Source organism: Sinohyriopsis cumingii, chromosome 13 (genome assembly GCF_028554795.1).
Source record: "Sinohyriopsis cumingii isolate HCF-2022 chromosome 13, ASM2855479v2, whole genome shotgun sequence".
Taxonomy (NCBI): Eukaryota; Metazoa; Mollusca; class Bivalvia; order Unionida; family Unionidae; genus Sinohyriopsis; species Sinohyriopsis cumingii.
Window position 1 is genome coordinate 58,223,784 of NC_142973.1, and position 18,673 is coordinate 58,242,456.

The window sequence follows — 18,673 nt, forward strand, 5'->3', positions numbered from 1 at the left end:
TATTCAGTTTCTGAACGTAACGAGACACATGAACACACATGCGCGTGCGAGTGAACATGTGAACATTAGAATCAGGCATTGGCCTCCGTATCGAACCTGCAGAAGTACACTTTAAAGGCTAATCAAATGAAAGAATGCCTTTTCTTTGACTTTTAAAAATGTTCCATTTATTTTGGAGTTCTTTCCTTGATTTCTTTTATCACTAGTAGTAGGCGATACACTGGTGATAGATGTAACTGTCTGGTTACAAAGGGAAATATTACTGCGCCGCCATTAACAAAGGATTATCTTCTGGGGACGAGGGGAATGGTAATGGTCCACATGATTAACATTATGGGATTTTCTGGAGACAAGACAAGTGTAATGTTACAACCATATTTATTAACCATATTAATATGCACACACTACACACAAAAATACACTTATATGTATATAGTGTAATAGACTCAGGATGCCCCAGCTGTGCACCATAATGGAGTTGGGATTGATTTTTACTACTGTATGTGAATTCTTCATATTTTAATATGTTATTAGAGATGTTTCTTTTAAGATATTAGTGATGCATGTTTAGCTCATTGGACCTTGGGCAGTGCAAGAGCGTGTAGTTGTAGCAAATTAGTTGCTTTGTGATTACATGAAATTTTAAGTATAACTTCTTCCTATTTTCGATAATGCGCCACTTCATAGGCATGTTCTCAGACTTCCTGCGGTCCATGGAGTCAGATTATACTGAATTACTAGTTAGGTAATCCCATATTTATTATGCATGTAAGAAATCTCTGTCAATAAGTTTTAGCTATTACCATGTTGATCATTATATTACACTTGGCTTGTCACGGTTTGACATTTTACACTCATCACCGTACCGTTTCTTGCCCAAATTACATGTCTGTGTTGCCTCATTTAATACCAGATGTGTTTCTCCATCACGTGGTTGCTTGATGAAAACATCACGACACGTGTATTAAACATGAAGTTTCAGGCTGTTCGTGTTTCGCAGTAAAAGAACTTTCCAACGATCGAGTCAAGTTCTTGTGGACGCCATTTTTGTTCGTTTGTGACCCATGACCTCGATGGTTAGATATTACAGGTATGTGATTAACATACATATACACTCAGATGAAGTCACAGTGAAGTTATTGCCGAAAGTAATATCTTAAATATACTGACTTTATATAAAAACTGTTAGATTTATTGATTAAAGCAATGTGTTTTGTGCATAGTTGCAACCTCCCCAGCAACCGCAGTTATTTTAGTATCATTATACCCTGTCATTGGTTTGCCACAGTTTATCCATTCGAGAACTGTTGCTCTGCTACTGAAGACTATATAGACAAATTAGGATACCGAGTTGTTGTGTCAGAGTTGTTTAACGGAATAAGAAATAAGATGGGAGAATGTTTTATATGCTGGAATATATTGACTTTTATTCATATGTGGTTCATATCGCAAGATTTGCGCTAGACTGAGGTTTGCCAGTTTTGCCACATCTGATTCGTTGGCGGATTCGGTCTGCCAATTCTGATTGGTTCATTACTGTCACGTGGTATAAAACCGAAGGTTATATATTGGAGTGGAAGACAGTACTTGTCAGATAACTGCAGAGCACAGTCAAATTCAAAACTAAGACTAACACCTGTCAAGTCCAATACCCCTTTTAGGTAATGACATATATAAATTGCTAAATAATAATAGTATAGGAATGACAAAGTAATAATAATACTCTGAATTATTTGGACATTAATTAGGTGAGAAGCTAGTAAACAAGCAATACTTTGAACATTTGAACGTCCGTATTTTTAACAGTATACAGACGCAAGCATTTTGGAAACTTAGGTAAGAAATCTTTGAGGAAGTAAATTAATCTTCCAAATTATCGTGCAGTTATCTCCCATCACATTGATAACCTGGGTTAAACGAATAAAAAGCATATCTTCAACTCTCGTCTGTTGGGGTCACTATGATTTCCAATCATTATTTAATTTACTTAACATTGAAACAGTCTATTATGTGCTGAGGCATTTTATTGAAATGATCCAGGAACAAGACATCGAAAAGTAACGTCAGCATAAAAATTGTTACAATACAAGACTGCAAGCAACGAGCGTTTCCTTGCAGGAGTATGTTTGTCCTATTCCAATGAATAGTATGTACTGGTGACAGCTTGCCAGTTTCATAGCTGTGTTTCATTAAACATTTTTGTTAACTTTACTGTTGTTTGGAACATCTTCAATTAACCCTCCCTAGCAGACAGGAAGTAGAGGTCGCTTACAATATTATAAAAAATGTGCGTTTTGGGGCTTTGGGAAATCTGGCGTAAATGACAAGATCCTTTTAAAAGTTGCCGCTTATGATGATAATCATAATGATGAACGCGCCGATAATGAAACTGATAACGAAGATGATGACCACAATAATTATTTAAAAATCAGTATCCGAGGTTCGGCGAAGAGCCTACGAGTCCACGCCCGATATGTGCTGTAACATATTTTACAACATGGTGACGTTAATATTGAGGTGCTTTAAAATTTTTAAAATTCCAGTTTCTTAGTGATGTTACTTTCATTAAAAATTTTTGGTTGACACTGCTGTTGAGTGGAACTTCTTTAATGAACCCTCCCTAGCAGACAGGAATTACAGGTCGCTTACAAGATGTATATATATATATATATATATATATATATATATATATATATATATATATATATATATATATATATATATATATATTCTGCGCTTAATGACAGATCCTAAAATTATACGTTTATTTAAACAGTTGTATTGTATACACATTGCTTACCACTTTAAATTAGAAGAAAAAAATAGACAATACTTGTATTATCATCAAGCCGCGCATTTGTTTTATAGTAACACGCAGTTCACAGCTGTCGGTTGAAAACGCTTTATTTAGCATACTTTTTCAGGACCGGTACAGAAAATTCTGTCAAAGCTTGGGCGTCACAATGCTGAGTGAAAACACCATAGAACTCAGTTGGGAGCAGCGTCAGACGTTGCTCCAAATCTACATCACATACATGGAGAACGGCATCAAGGGGGTTGTGGCTTTTTGTAAACAAGTTCCCGACTTCACTAAGCTGCACATAGATGACAAGGCGAGTTTAATCAAAAGTAAGCCTTTTCTCGACTTAATATTTTGATGAATTAGTTACAATATACAGTTCATTTTATTTAAATGCACAGGCATGAGCTGTTGTGTCCAATGTTCTTCAATCTCCCCTTAAACGACAGCTCCGGTGGCCTAGTGGTTAGAGCGTTCGCCTCGGTTGCGGAAGATCACACGTTCGAACCCCGCCCGAGTCATAGACTTATACTAATGGTACTAGCAGCTGCCTCGTTAGTCGCTCAGCATTAAGAGGTTAGTGTTAGAACTGATCGGCATGGTGTCAGGATAATGTGACTGGGTGGAACGTGATACATGTCTGCGGCATGATGCCCCAGTGCTAGTCATCACTATAAACTGTCACACTGCAGACATCGTACTGATATGACTGCAAACTTGTGAGAACTACATTAAAAATGCAAATACCACACACACACACACACACACACACACACATACATCGTTCAATCTACATGCATGAAACTTTGTTTAATGATAGTACGATGGGTGTCGATTTTGCCGCCAGTTTAGAAGTTTGGGTTTGCCCATCGGTGTCTGGATGGTGTAGAGAGGAAGAGGTGATCATATTCAAGTAACTCTGGCGTTATTCGTCTGATATGTCGTGAGAATTGCTAAGTTTTACTCTGTCATCACATGTGAATACAAAAAACGAAATTCACGAGTTTTCCCCGTGATCGTTCCCTATGGTTTTGATGATAACTCATGGTGTCTCACATTTATTAGACTGAGATTCGCATTCTATAACCATATACACGTTCTCCGTAAATTGGCAAGTAGAATTTTGTATGTTCAAATGACATTGATCTCGTGGCTCATCCCGTTCCCCGGGAATTTAATAGTGATTGCAAAACGGAAGATAATCCTAAGGTCGGACAATTTAACAAAGAGTAAGAAGCCAAACAAGGGCAGCGAGCAACTAATTTCGTATTTCGTAAAAGACTGGGATTCCCATTCTATAATCTTACAGACATTCACTGGAAATTGCAAGTACAAATGTGTACGATCAAATGACATTGATCCCGTGGCACATCCCTTTCCCCGGGAATTTAACCTTACGGTTATAACTGTGAAACTATTAAGATCTCCGCCCCATAACTACTTACTGGTCCTTACCCTCAGGGATCAGCAGGCTCAAACCATGTGGAGGAAATTTGGAATGAAAGCATGGGGGATATTTGTTTTAAAAGGTACAATTCTAGTATACAATATTTCACGAAACTGTACCACTATACAAAACAAAACGTATTTTACATATGACAAAAAGCACAATAAATATGGATATAAAAGTGCTTAACTTGCGCAGAAATAGCAGGATAGGTATTTCATCCTTTCATTTTTGATGAGCTTCCTTCTGTCATTGATGCTCTCAGTACTGCCTGATCATATGGTTACGTTTTAACCAATAGAAACCTTCCATGCACATATCATCTAATGCAGCTGCAATTGCTATATCATAATCTGTTCTCTTGATGCTTAATAGATAAAATAAACACTTGAGTGGTAATAGCCATCAATAACATTAAACTGTACATGAGGGTTTTATAGAAATTTCACCAGCTTATCTAACGAATGCATACAGACGGTACTGTAATTATGACTCTGAAACAGTTGGATACTGGAGCAAACTGTGACGTGAATAGCTGAAAGACAACACTTGACGTAATATAATAATGGGATAATATTTTCTACAAAATGACCCGACTAATTCAAAGTAGTAGGTCCTATGCAACGTGATATTTAATTGATCAAAAATATGACATATTTTACGCAGTGCTAAACAATCCCTATTCAAGACATTGTAGCAAAGTTGTTTTAGATATTAATTTGAGGTGAACAATACTTAGAGATGAAAGCATTATAATATCATGTCAGCAAATTCTGATATTTGAAGCTGTTCAAATAGATAAAAGGTAGCTTTAAAATGAATTGGGTTTTGTAATAGATACAAATTACAATTTTGTTAGAAGCTAAACGAAACAAAGCAATCAAGAAGAGTAATATAACCAGAACTTACAAATTAGTAAAACAAGCGGGACATTCAAGAAATAACTAGTAAACATTTACTTGTAAGGGTTTGGAATAAATGGATGGAAAACTAACCAAGAAATCTTACACATTTTTTAATGCGAGATCAGCTAAAGCAACAAACTCGTTGTTAGATATGCTAATGCTAGATGTAACATCCATGATGAGTAAATTTATTCCAATGAATACGTTAAACAAATTACAAAAATAGTTGAAAGAATGTTATATGACGTCAAATGCTATTAAATAATTGACCGAGTGTTTTAAACAAATGTCGCGATTTGTGTTTTCCTGCCTGAATGATCGTCTAAACACAGTTAAGCACATGCATATTTAAACAAGAGCAGAGGAAACGAACGTCAAACATTTAGAGCATAGTGAACAAGTTCATGCAAAGAAAAACACGGTCAGTAATAAACAATAAATTTGCTCTGGACGTTTTTGAAATTTTTGTAATCTACGCCATTCTCTGAAGGCTAAGGTTGTAAACATGTTGCGATTATAGGTGTGTACATTTGTAATGTATTTAAAAATCGTTTCAACTAGAGAGAAAAGAGAGACTAAAATACAAATGAAACGCTGATTAAAACGGGCTCAATTGTAGTATTAATAGTTTTCAAAGCTACTTGTATTGTGTTCTCCTGTTTCTTATTGGTATGCCTTTGTGTCATGTCAACTTGTTATGATACAGATTGGGTCTGAGGAGTGAACAAATGTTTTGTACATGACCAAACGAATGATCTTTGAAGAACTCGTGAAGGTGCTTATTTCCGGTCTTAGAGTAAGTTTTCAAATGATTAATTGATAGCGCAAATAACGCTACCAGGCAAAATAGCTAAATTTTAAAGAAATGGTGTATTCTGCCTTATGAGGTTAAATATGTTTGCTTAGATCAAAGTCAAAGAAAACGAATATGATCAATGACAAACAGGCAGTAAAACAATGAGTGTACTTTTGAGAGACGAGAAGATTTATAAATCGATCAAGCTCGAAAACGAATTTCTGCTATAACGCCTTAAATTTAAAGTAGAGCGAAACTATAATGCTGTCAATTTCTTACATATCAATATAAGAAAATTTATTAAGTGTACCATCAACATTTCCAATACTGATGTTAGATACCTAGAAACATACATTAATTACAGGTTAAGAAAAATCAATTAAAATTAGGAATTATTTAGGTAAAGAGATTTAATATCACCGAGGGGTCAGACAAACGTAAAAGTATACAAACTTTTAAATGGTGAGAGGTCAGCATGGCAAATGCTTCAGGTGTCATGGGTGTTGCAGCTGCCACTTTATGAGCCTAAGGGATAGTAATATAAATTAAATTAAAATATCCTTGCTTTAATTGGGTTTTGTGTAATATTCTTTGGACTTTTTGCAAAATCTTTCAAAGAAATGCCAGTATAAAGTGATCAAATGATGTCTTAGTACACGAGGAAATTCTAACCTCTTCTACAAGTAAGATGAATTATATTCATGACTTAGCGCGTAAAGATATAAGCGATAATAAAGTAGGTGATGATGAATAATGTACGATCGTTGCTGTGTACAACAGATCAATGGAAATACACAAATTAAATCAGGAAGGACGTCAATACTACTGTAGTCAAAATACTGAACAGTGACAATAAAATTTTTAAATATTATATATTTACAATAAAAATATATTTAGATAAAGGAAATAAATTTAAAAAATCAAATTAGATCTTAGAGTCATATGAAGCGAGTCAGATGACAAATTAAATGGCAACTTATATCTATTTGGGTCTGGATTTGAACTATCTTTTAATGCATATGAAAAGTTCTCTAATGGTAGAAGGGCAATCGGACAAGAAAATGCGCTTATAAATCCAGTATATGATAATATTCATGAGCAATTATCAATGTTTATTGTAAAAATGGGCTTTGTAGTCTGTTAATGCTATATTTCAATGATCTGAAAAAGAATATATTATATTACATCAACGTTAAGATGAAAAACAATATATTTTATTACATCGACGTTTAGATAAAAACAATACATTATATTACATCAACGTTAAGATGAAAACAATATATTATATTGCATTAACGTTAAGATGAAAAACAATATATTATATTACATCAACGTTTAGATAAAAACAATATATTATATTACATCAACGTTAAGATGAAAGCAATATATTTTATTACATCGACGTTTAGATAAAAACAATATAATATATTACATCAACGTTAAGATGAAAGCAATATATTTTATTACATCGACGTTTAGATAAAAACAATACATTATATTACATCAACGTTAAGATGAAAACAATATATTATATTGCATTAACGTTAAGATGAAAAACAATATATTATATTACATCAACGTTTAGATAAAAACAATATATTATATTACATCAACGTTAAGATGAAAGCAATATATTTTATTACATCGACGTTTAGATAAAAACAATATATTATATTACATCAACGTTAAGATGAAAGCAATATATTTTATTACATCGACGTTTAGATAAAAACAATATATTATATTACATCAACGTTAAGATGAAAACAATATATTATATTGCATTAACGTTAAGATGAAAAACAATATATTATATTACATCAACGTTAAGATAAAAAACAATATATTTTATATCATCAACATTAGATGAAAAACAATATACTATATTACATCAACGTTAAGATGAAAAACAATCTACTATATTAAATCAACGTTAATATGAAAACATACACGTTCTTAGTTCCAGAGACATTATGTACCTTAAAATGTACATTAATTAAATCGAAGAAGGAATGGCTTCAAATGAAAAAAGAATGAAAAAGTATTGATATTGAGTTCCTGAAACACAAATCAAAAGTTTAAGTCACTCCGGGCGGTAACTACACAGTGCATATAAACAACTACAACTCTAATGTACTAGGATTCGATAATCAGAATCATATGCATACATCTACAGTTTGTAGCTTTATAAACTAAAACATAATTGCTTTTTCTTTCACTGGAACAAAAATATCAAAATCACTCTAAAAGATACCATGAAAGTTTACTACATTCTCTGCTTGTTAAAATGTTTCTTTCCATGATTTTGTGCCATAATATGTTTGGAAATTGCCTCCAGTTACAAAAAGTATAAAAATACAGAAAATATACATTAAAAATGAAAATAATAACGTAATATATAATCATGGTATTCCTGTAACATAGTGCTAGGTTCGAAGAATTAGCAAAACATACATTGTCGAAAGAAAAATCTTTGAAAGGTCATGTTGATTTTCATTTTAAAATCCGTCGAAAAAGAATAAAAAGCATGCCAATAATTTAATTTATTTATTTAAATTATTCATAGGAATTACAAAAGCGTGTCAATAGACTAATCAGTAATGGATGACTTAAACTTGAATAACAACCTTTTTACCATGCGGGTGAACCAGATAAAGCAATTGATGTGGGTACCCAGAAATTTGTACAAAGTCGTGCAGATGCACAAATATGCACGACATTGGATAATAATAACAATAATAATAATACTAATAAAATGGATTAAAACATCATCTATAGAACAGATTGGTACAGAAATAACTATTAAAACTCAAACTTTTGCAAGAATATATTAACGAAAATAAGAGAAACACCAGAAGAATATCAAGCATTCGACAATGATTGCAACCGAGTGGAACAAAATTCAGATATAAATATAAAGACGACTATAGAGCATCAGTGTTAGAACTGTTAAAAGACGACTTCGAAAAATTGCAACAGAAATTAATGATAACTGCCGCCACTAATACACCATCACAGCTGCACATAAATAACGATTTAGCAAAACCAAATAAACAGATAGATGAAAACCTAAAGAAAATAAATGCGAGAAAAGGTATAATTAGATTATGAGAACAACTAACAATTTGTCAAATACGGATTTAGGTGACAACAAATTATAAGAACCAGGATTAACCAACTATAGAAAGTAAACCTACCGCTAGAATAGCATAATCAAAACCATTCACCCACTAATCCGTTGATCGAAAACTGGTTAAAAATGACGGTGTTGTACACAGAAGTACTAATGAGTTAGATTAAGAATTAAAACGATTAAGATTTTAATGATTCTGAAATAATGTTTGCACATTCATCTAAAGCTAAAAAAGACAAAATTAATTAGCAATCTGTGGACAAATTGATACAGTTATACTAGATATAGTAATAAACAATACAACCTACTGCAAATACAATTCATTAGATTAGTAACCGGTTGACTAAATTGGATAATTAACACATAACACATAAACGTTCCAAGATATAAAGTGCTTTATATTCCTTGAATGATATACTATGACATGATTTAGATTAAGAACGATGGGTTTAGAACAGAGAATAATACATATATATTCGGTTTTTATGACTAATAGACATGATCAAATTGCACATCAGTTTTTAACTACTTTTCATTAATTTGAATATGGTAAACGATCAAAGAATAAAAAATCAGTAAGAATTGCAGAAATAAACTTGAGTGTCTAGTGAAACCCGAGCAAAGACAATCCATGATCCGAATGAAAAACTGAGGAAAGAATATTTGGTTTGTCAGGCAAATAATAGCTCTGTGCTCTGTATTATTCTACTCATCCTGATGCTGTTGGATATAGAATACTTTCACTAAATGGTTTTAACAGCCTTCTTACAAGCAGATGACTTATGAGTCTGTATTGATTGCAACTGTAATGGACGACAGTGTTTTTGACGATTACAAATATTGTTAACTTTGTAACAACAATGAGAGAGATATCTAACTCCTCACAAACAGGAAATAAAAAACACAAGGTTTGAAACATCATAATCCAACACATCATTACATTGCTGCACAGTGTCCAAGTAGTATAAAACCTGAACATATGTTTCTGGTGGCGATGCCTAAACTAGGGCCTCCTGTTACGAGTGTAAGTCGTAGTTTGCTTTTGTATGATGTAAGGATTATAGGGAAATTTGGAACCAAAGCTCATTAGTGACGTAACAGCTTCTTACCATACCGGATATAATCGCTTATAAGTGGTGTCCAACGGCAAACTGCATAGACCCAAATCTACCGTTGCATAATATGTCAGATATGGGTTTGTGCAGTTTGTTAGGAGAAATCATTACGAGAAACAGCATGGACCCTGATCTGCAGGTGAATTATTGTATGGCATATCAGGATCGCTGTTGTTTGTTGTTTGCCTCGACTTATTAGCGAGTATTCAAGTTGATATGTGGCTACCAGTTCTATAAGAACAAACAAAACAATACGGTATCACTAATAAAACCATTGAAAAAGTTAAAAGAAAGAGTGGCTACAGCAAAGGACACTGATACAAAAGCTATTACGTATATTACGGAAGGAAATTTAAAAAATCGCGACCTCCCGCATCAGGGGCGGACGTTCTAACCACTTGGCCACCAGAGGAGTCCCAATAATGTGCACTGACACTATTGCATATAGCTTGTACACATGATAATACAGTTCATGGAACGGGACTTGAATTAACTAATGCCTAGAAAGGAATACACATGCGGATGAAAAGAAAAGAAAACGTACATGCATACAAAATATTTATGTACTTTATGTATTATATCCAGGTAAATATTTTGAACCTGCTAAAACTAATCCGTGTTTGAGTAATAAATATTGTAAGTATTAAACAGAATAATAAATGTTCTAAAATGAACCTCATGCTACTACAATATGTCATGTTCTATATTGCAACAGTATAAACTTTGCATTTGATTATATTCAAATGGAATATAAAAGAAATCTTTAGAAATTTGTTGTCATTATCTGTTCAACATAAATGTTTAGTAAGACCTTTCATAGATTGTAAATACTATTGGTATCGATTATGATGATAGATTATAACTAGTATGGTTAATCATTAATTACCAGGTAAGTAAATAATATACTTTAAATATATGTCGAATATACTGGTAGAACACCATGTTGTTTTGTAAATATTTTTGAATAATCTTTGTGGAAGATATACGGATAATATTGATATTTATGTACTCTCAAAGATTAAAAAATGCACTATTACTAATTTTAACTAATTAATTTGTCATGTTTACCATTTTTGATACTAACAAATTGATATCAGGCTTTAATTAGCAAAATGAAATATTTTCAATGACAGTATCTTTGTTACTGTCATACACAAATGTATACCAGAATGAAGTGGACAGTTTGTGCCTCTTTTAGTTCTGAAATTCGCAAATATATTACATCTTAAATTATATTAGAAGAGATAAATAATATAAACTGCTTTGCAACGAACGCAATTATAGCAAACCTCAGTATGTCACCTATTTAAATGTGGCAAGGTTTGAGGCCTAATTAAATTCATCCCTGATGTGCCTTTTCTCTTTCTGTTCAACTATTATGGAAATACACATTGGCAGAGCAAAGAACTAACGAGCTATACCTGCCATTTATGGGGAAAATATATGCGTGGCATACTGTATCTGATGCTTATGATATCTCCTTGTCTTGATTTATATTGGCAGATATATATTTAGCAGCTATATACGTCATATGTAAACCTCAGACATGAGACTATGCATTGTAACTCTTTGGTCTCAGAATACTCGCACGTTTATGAAGCTTTTAGTAACCGTTGTTTATTTGTGGAGCCAACTGTTACCTGTCTTTAATGCAGGTTTCTTTTATAGCATGTTTTTGTGTTCCTCTATCCTTAAAGAAGCGTGAAAATTTATACCGTAAACTTTCTTGACCTTCATCAAGGCATTGAATACTACGTCGCATTAAACAGTTGCCTGCGTGGTACCATTAACGACTACTAGTAGATACGATTATGTGTTCCAAACAAAACTTTTTTGATTCTGGGTAGATTTGGCAAAGTTTGGCTGCATGTTCATGCATGATAAGAGAAAAAAACAACACTTCAGACTAACCATAGTCTGGAATTAACTAATCAGTCATCGTTTCATCTTTTCGTGGAGACGCCGTGTTCGAGATCTGGCTGATAGGAGTGCACAAATGTATGGACCGTGAGAAGACGGTGATAACGGGGATGGATTCAATGCACATAGATGAGCTTAGCATTCTCTGGGGAAGGGATTTCATTCACAAGCTCTTCAACGTTCTGGAATGTTTGCAGAAGCTAGACCTGTCAAGACAAGAAATGGGGATCTTAAGAGGACTATGTCTATCGTTTGCAGGCAAGTAGTTTGTTTCGCCTTGCGTAAGTCGCATAGTCATGATATAGAGGTACCACTTTTGATGGCGTCGGTGACGTAGGCGTCATTGGTAAGTTTTAGTACATTTTACCATTTCTGACTATATAGAATGTAAAGTCATTGAATTTCATCATCATCATGACAAACACAACTGACTCAATGCAAAATCAGGCCATAGTTTCCTGCCTTTTATTCTCCAGTTTTTAACGTATATTTTCTGTTTGGTTCCTAGCATGGCCTACAATACTTTAACTAATATGTGTATATAACTGCACAATATATTTTGACGCAGTAACTATTTGTTTATTCCTTGTTTTCTATATATGAGGTCTATGTTCACACTTTGGTCATTACCACATTTAATTTGACCATACGATTTCAAAGATCACAGCAGAAACTATACAATGAAACTATTTTAACCGCATGTGTTACCTAGTTTATATTATGATAATTACAAATAGGTAAACACATATTTAATCGGTTGCCACTAGAACAAACAATATGTTACTATTATTTTCTTAAAACTTAAAATGTTTTTGGCAAAGTCTGAAACAGGAAAATCAGTGTTTTAAGTGACTTTTTACTAACACACATTTATAAATTTAAGGTTACCAAAGACTTGTATAAATGGAACGAACAGCTGCCTCTCTAGGCACTCAGCATTAAGAGGTTGGTGTTAGAACTGATCGGCCTTCGTGTCAGGATAATGCGACTGGGTGGGACATCATGCTACATATCTGCGGCATGATGCCCCATTGTTAGACAGCATTATAAACGGCCACACTGCAGACCTCGTAGAGATATGACTGAAACAAATGTTAAAGCTACGTTAAAAATCCAAAATCAGACACAAACAGCCACGTCATCACCATCGTCATCAGTCATAATGAAAAAGAGACAATTCAAGCTGTAACACTGCCGCTAGCAACTTGAACATTGGTGTCAAGATCACAATGTTATAAACTTAATACTAAGGTTATTAATAAAGTCTTAGATTGATTGTATTTTCGGAATCCTTTGATATTTTTGGGGGAAGAATTCTTACGGTGTTCAGATCATTCATTTGCGACTGGCTTATTTGCTATTTTGGCTTTGGGGTTCAATGTGAAAGTGATAGAAACTTTGTGTGTGGGTTTTGGTGGAAAATTTGTATTTGCTGGTATGTCTTAGGTATCTAAAGACATTGTGTTCATACTTGCGATGACTCATAATGAAAATTGTCCTGGTATCAGGATAATGTGGCTGGGTGGGACATGATGGTACATGTCTGTGGCATGATGCCCCTGTGCTAAATATCACTATAAACTGCCACACTGCAGACATCGTAGCGATAAAACTGAACATAAATATTCTATTCACGCTATAACACACCTTCTTAAGATTTTGATATTAGAGTAAAAGTCACACATTTTAAGCAATGCTTCAACCGTAAATTAAATATCCTTGTCTTGGCCTTCTGAAATAGTTTACCCATTAGCAATAACTACCATGTAATGAATGTATTACTGGCACATAGTATGAATTACAGTGTATAGTGTGTGTTGTCTTGATTTAAAATAATATGGGCATTAAAAAGTGGTGATTACGTAAGCATGCACCTTAAAATAGCTAAAGGTACTCTCTGGATTAGTGTATTTTCTGACAGCCAAATTATAATAAAGGCGTATACGAATGCTATTGTTTACTTACGTCAACTGGAACTGCCGTGAATTTGAGGACACGTCACTCAAGTCATGAACCTGTTTGTAGTACAGGCATTCTACAGGTTGTGTCATAATCAAGGAGAGTCTGGGCAGAATTTATTTCATTAGCTAAGTGTCTTTTTCTATTTCATGACTTGTATTATTATTCTATTCACGTAAACCGATTTATATATTCAAATAGTACGACGTGAATTTGATTTAGGAGCTTTTGTAACGCAAGCCACTTTTTATTTATATTATATATAACTATCCTATCCCTTTCTATTTTAACTGCTCCAACGGAATCAGAAGTGTCTAACTACCCTTCAGACCCTGGTAAAAAGCAATATACATTCTAATAGGTGGTCAAAACTGACTGTCGATTAGAGTGGACATGACAGACGTAGAAAGAATGAACGCAGTCTTAAGCAAACTGTACACAACTTAGAAATAATCTTTTCATCTAGTATACATAGGTGGGCAGCTACAGCAACGTCAACTTTTATTAATGTTTCGCATCTTTTATCTAATTTCCATAATAAATTCTTATCGTACTTGGCATGAATCCTTTTGAAAGTAAGACAATTCTGAGACCGGTCTGCTGGTCCTTTTGACCTTAGTGTCAGGTTCGTAATCATAGGTCGTGCGTTGTGCTTTTGGTCAAGTATTTTTTTCATGTGCATTTAGTTCCTAAACTCCTTGATAGATTCTTGTCACCTTTGGCATCAGTCGCTATGAAACTAAAACATTTCATTCTGCGAAACACTCGTTTGTCCCAATGATGTTAGAGTCTGTGCCACTTTAATTGAATACACATTTAAGGCTTCGGTTAAAGCCTTTTTCATTTTCATATATTTCCTACATCTCCTAGATTGATTCTTTTCATATGTAGGACAAATCGTTATGAAATTGTTTCAATTCCTTATGCAGTGCTCTCGATTGCCCCTATGACCTTGATATTAAGGCCATTGTCATAAAAATTTGCTTTAAGGTTTTGATCATAGTTTTTCATTTGCTTATACTTTTTTCAAATCCCTTCGTGGATTTTTTTCATATCTGAAACCATGACTGTGACGCTAAGGCAATTCATTCTGCCATACTCTCGCTAACTCCTTTGATTGATTGTGCGGGCAAGGTAACTGTCATATATAATATGCGTTAAGTTATGTTAATGTTTTGGTTATTAAATGATGGTCACACGTTTAATAGAAAGGCTTTGATTGTGAGCTAAACACGCAGGCCCCTGTCTTCTTTTCAAATAAATGATGAAAAAAATGTATGGCTAGTGATGTGGATTTCGATAAAATTTGGAAAACTAGATAATCTTAGGCACGAAATGGCGAAAACTTTATAAGTACATTCGTTTGGAATACCACTACTTACGCTTACAAATTATTGCTGAAATGTCTGTTAAATGTATATACATCTATTTATAAATATCCATGAAAGGAAGGATACAAAAATGTCTTTTAGTTACACCTGAAAAATTAACCGCTCATATGCGACATGAAATTACAAATGTACAACACATGACAATTTCTTAATTTTTGTAATGTTGGCTCATTAATCTTGTGAAGGTTCTGGTTCAGGGAGACGGTCGAAGTTTAAATTAAATAATTTTTAAAATGTATATTGTGCCCTAGTATTGATCTATGTAGAATTGGTGATATTCATACACACCATAAAACAGATTACCGTATGTAGTCGTTTAAAAGGGGAATGTACTTTACAGACCCAGATCTGCCGTCGCATAATGCGCTGGCAGATCCGAATCTGTGCAGTTTGTTAGGAATAATCAGTAGAACAAACAACATATACCCTGATCTGCAGGCGCATTATGCTATGATAGTTCTTGATTTTTGTTTTTGCTGTTTGACTTGACTTGTAAGCGGGTACATACAGTAAATATGCAATGATACTATTTCAACTGGCCTATAGTGGATTAATTACTGTTGTTATAATATCAAATGCTAGTGAGATGACTGTGGAAGTTTGTTTTGGATTTGGGAAATTAAAAAGTTACATATTTTGCAGGATTTAGAAACGTAAGGTGTAATTAAGTTGTTAATGAAGACGATAATAGTTATAATATATTTATCCAAACAGAGATGTATTTTTATTGACATTCAAATATTAAACACTAAATAAATTAATTAGAAAGATTAGAAGTTTGTAAAATAAGTAAGCATCAGTTTGATAGAGAAACACGTCCAGATATTTATTTTGAAAAAAACACGGAACATTACCTTCATTTTGTAAATTTAAGAGGCATACTTCTGAATCTTCGAGTAAACACTGGATGATATGATCATGCATTGTACCTGAGAAAGTATATGTTGCTTCTGCAATTCAGATGTTCAGATCAAACTGCATGGTAGATCTGTAGGGTATTTGAACAGCAAAGAAGTAAGTTGTATGCACCATGAAATTTGCATTAACATAAGTCTGAAGACATAAAAGTAACATGCTTTGCAAAGTAAAACTAGCACGTTAGTTTCAGCCTGTAAATCTTGATTGTACTCGTTAATATACAAGAGATAGCTTCAAAATTCTGGTATTAGAAACACTATATACGAATTTATATGCCACGTTATACAATATGCATATTTTATCTTACCAGCATTTTTCATTATTTATGTTAATTGTAATATTGGCCAGTGGCCATCACGTGCCTCGAAATTTTCTGTTTCAAATGTGTTTTTGAGACAAACGTTCCAGTGATATTTCTAATAATATTATTGGAAGAAGGTGGAGGATGTGTTGTTGTTGTTGACGATTTATTATTATTATTATTATTATTATTTAGATCGAGTAGAGCTGCACAATCGAGCAATGGTTGAAGAGCTTCACTGGAAATTTGTGGAGTGTTTTCGCTACCTGACACTGCAGCGTTTTCCAAATTTTGGACTTCGGTTCTCTCAGCTCATAAATTGCTTAGTAACAATGAGAGATTTAAATGAGCAATTTCTCAAGACCAACGGAGAGATGAAGATGGTCTGGCCATTTGTTCAAAACAGTCCAATTGCATACGAAGTGTTTTTTAGTGACTGAGCGGAAGAAGTGCTTTGCGGTGAACTGGCTGGGGAAATATTTTATCAGTGAATAAGCGGGAACATCCTTGTGTACAACCGAATAGTGTCTCTGTAATTCGAGGGTCTTTTGAAAAGACTCTTTGCGCGAGAATTTAACAGCAGGTGTAAAATTTGTAAATGAATGATTTCTTTTAAAAGAAAGGTTTTGTATATTATTTCTCTAGTGACTGCTTGGTGAGTCTTAATACATATAAAGCGAAACAATTTTTAACGTTATTAATGTTTTGTAAACGATGTGACGAGAAGAAATTTCTGATACATAATATGGGTCCAGTTTCTCTCTCTCTCTCTCTCTCTCTCTCTCTCTCTCTCTCTCTCTCTCTCTGTGTGATTTGGATTTTTAACGTAGTTTTAACAATTTTTCAGTCATATCGCTAGTGGTACCCATCGAATGGACAGCCAATTTGAGCAGTACTGCTCCAAGGTCTTTACGATACCTATTGAATGGGAATTAACTTATTTCTCTATTGGTGTATTTCAAAAGATACCCATTAAATGGACGAGCATTTCTTGCAGCATAGCTCCAATGCCCTTGCGATGCCTTTTGAATGGGCAGTAATTTCTTACAATGCTGATCATGTGCTTCAAAGATATCCATCGAATGGACAGTCATTTCTTTCAGTACGGGTCTGTTGTCTAGACAGTACGCACTGAATAGTTGGCCATTTCTTTCAGCACGGCGCTGTTGTCTAGACGGTACGCACTGAATAGTTCGTCATTTCTTTCAGTACTGTTCTGATGTCTAAATGATACCGATTGAATTGGCCGTTATTTCTTAAAGTAACACCCCATTGTTCCAAAGATAGCCATTAAAATTGCAGTAATTCCTATTAGTAGAGCTCTTTTGTTCTAAATATGCACATTGATTGGCAGCTATTGTTATGAATTACCTTTTTCATGATTGTTATGGGTCCTAAATACACTATAATACTTTGCCAGCATACATTCATAAGCTTCAGGATGATCAAAGTTATCGGTTCAAAGATCGGATCTTTCTCGAGACGTTGTGTTGATCAAAATTGTCAGAAATTCTTTAAAGATTTTGTTTCTTAGATTTATCATGTTGCACATGGTCGTTTACTTCTTAGTTAATTTACCTTCTTCTCCCAGCAGCATTGGCTTAAATTCGCCAATGCATTATATGCAGAAGGTCAACGTGTATAATTTTGTTCTAACATGAAAAACAATTAAAGCCAAAGTACACTGACTTCAGCAGTTGTTACAATAGAAACACAAATTTTGCCGGATTAGACAGTACTGGGTTCTGAAAGTAAGTGCAATAAATGATTTACAAAGTATATTTTAAAAAAATAGAAAAATTATCAGCTCGCTTTGTTGTTGTTGTCATTTTTTTCTTCTTCCAATTTACCTTTTTGCATTCCAAGAAGTGAAAATAAGAAAATAGAGCTAGCAGTCTTTCAAGAGGTACGCATCTGAAGTAACACTAACCGAAATGCACTATAGCCTAAATTGCACCAATCAATCATACACCAAGATAAAGGAAATT

At 33.8% G+C, this 18,673-nt stretch overlaps 1 protein-coding gene across 3 annotated transcripts in view; it reads left to right on the top strand.

The window, feature by feature from the left end:
- Positions 1-17,439, top strand: part of LOC149785646 (retinoic acid receptor alpha-like) — a 79,229-nt gene extending 61,790 nt beyond the window's left edge. For 2 of the 3 annotated variants that reach the window (XM_089979474.1, XM_089979473.1), the window contains 3 exons: positions 2,925-3,129; positions 12,132-12,374; positions 16,881-17,439. In XM_089979474.1, the coding sequence (XP_089835600.1) occupies positions 2,925-3,129; positions 12,132-12,374; positions 16,881-17,125 (693 nt within the window). In that variant the 3' untranslated portion in view covers positions 17,126-17,439. The remainder of the gene's footprint in view (positions 1-2,924; positions 3,130-12,131; positions 12,375-16,880) is intronic. The other variant, XM_089979475.1, reaches the window with a different exon arrangement.
- The last annotated feature ends 1,234 nt before the right edge of the window (positions 17,440-18,673 follow it).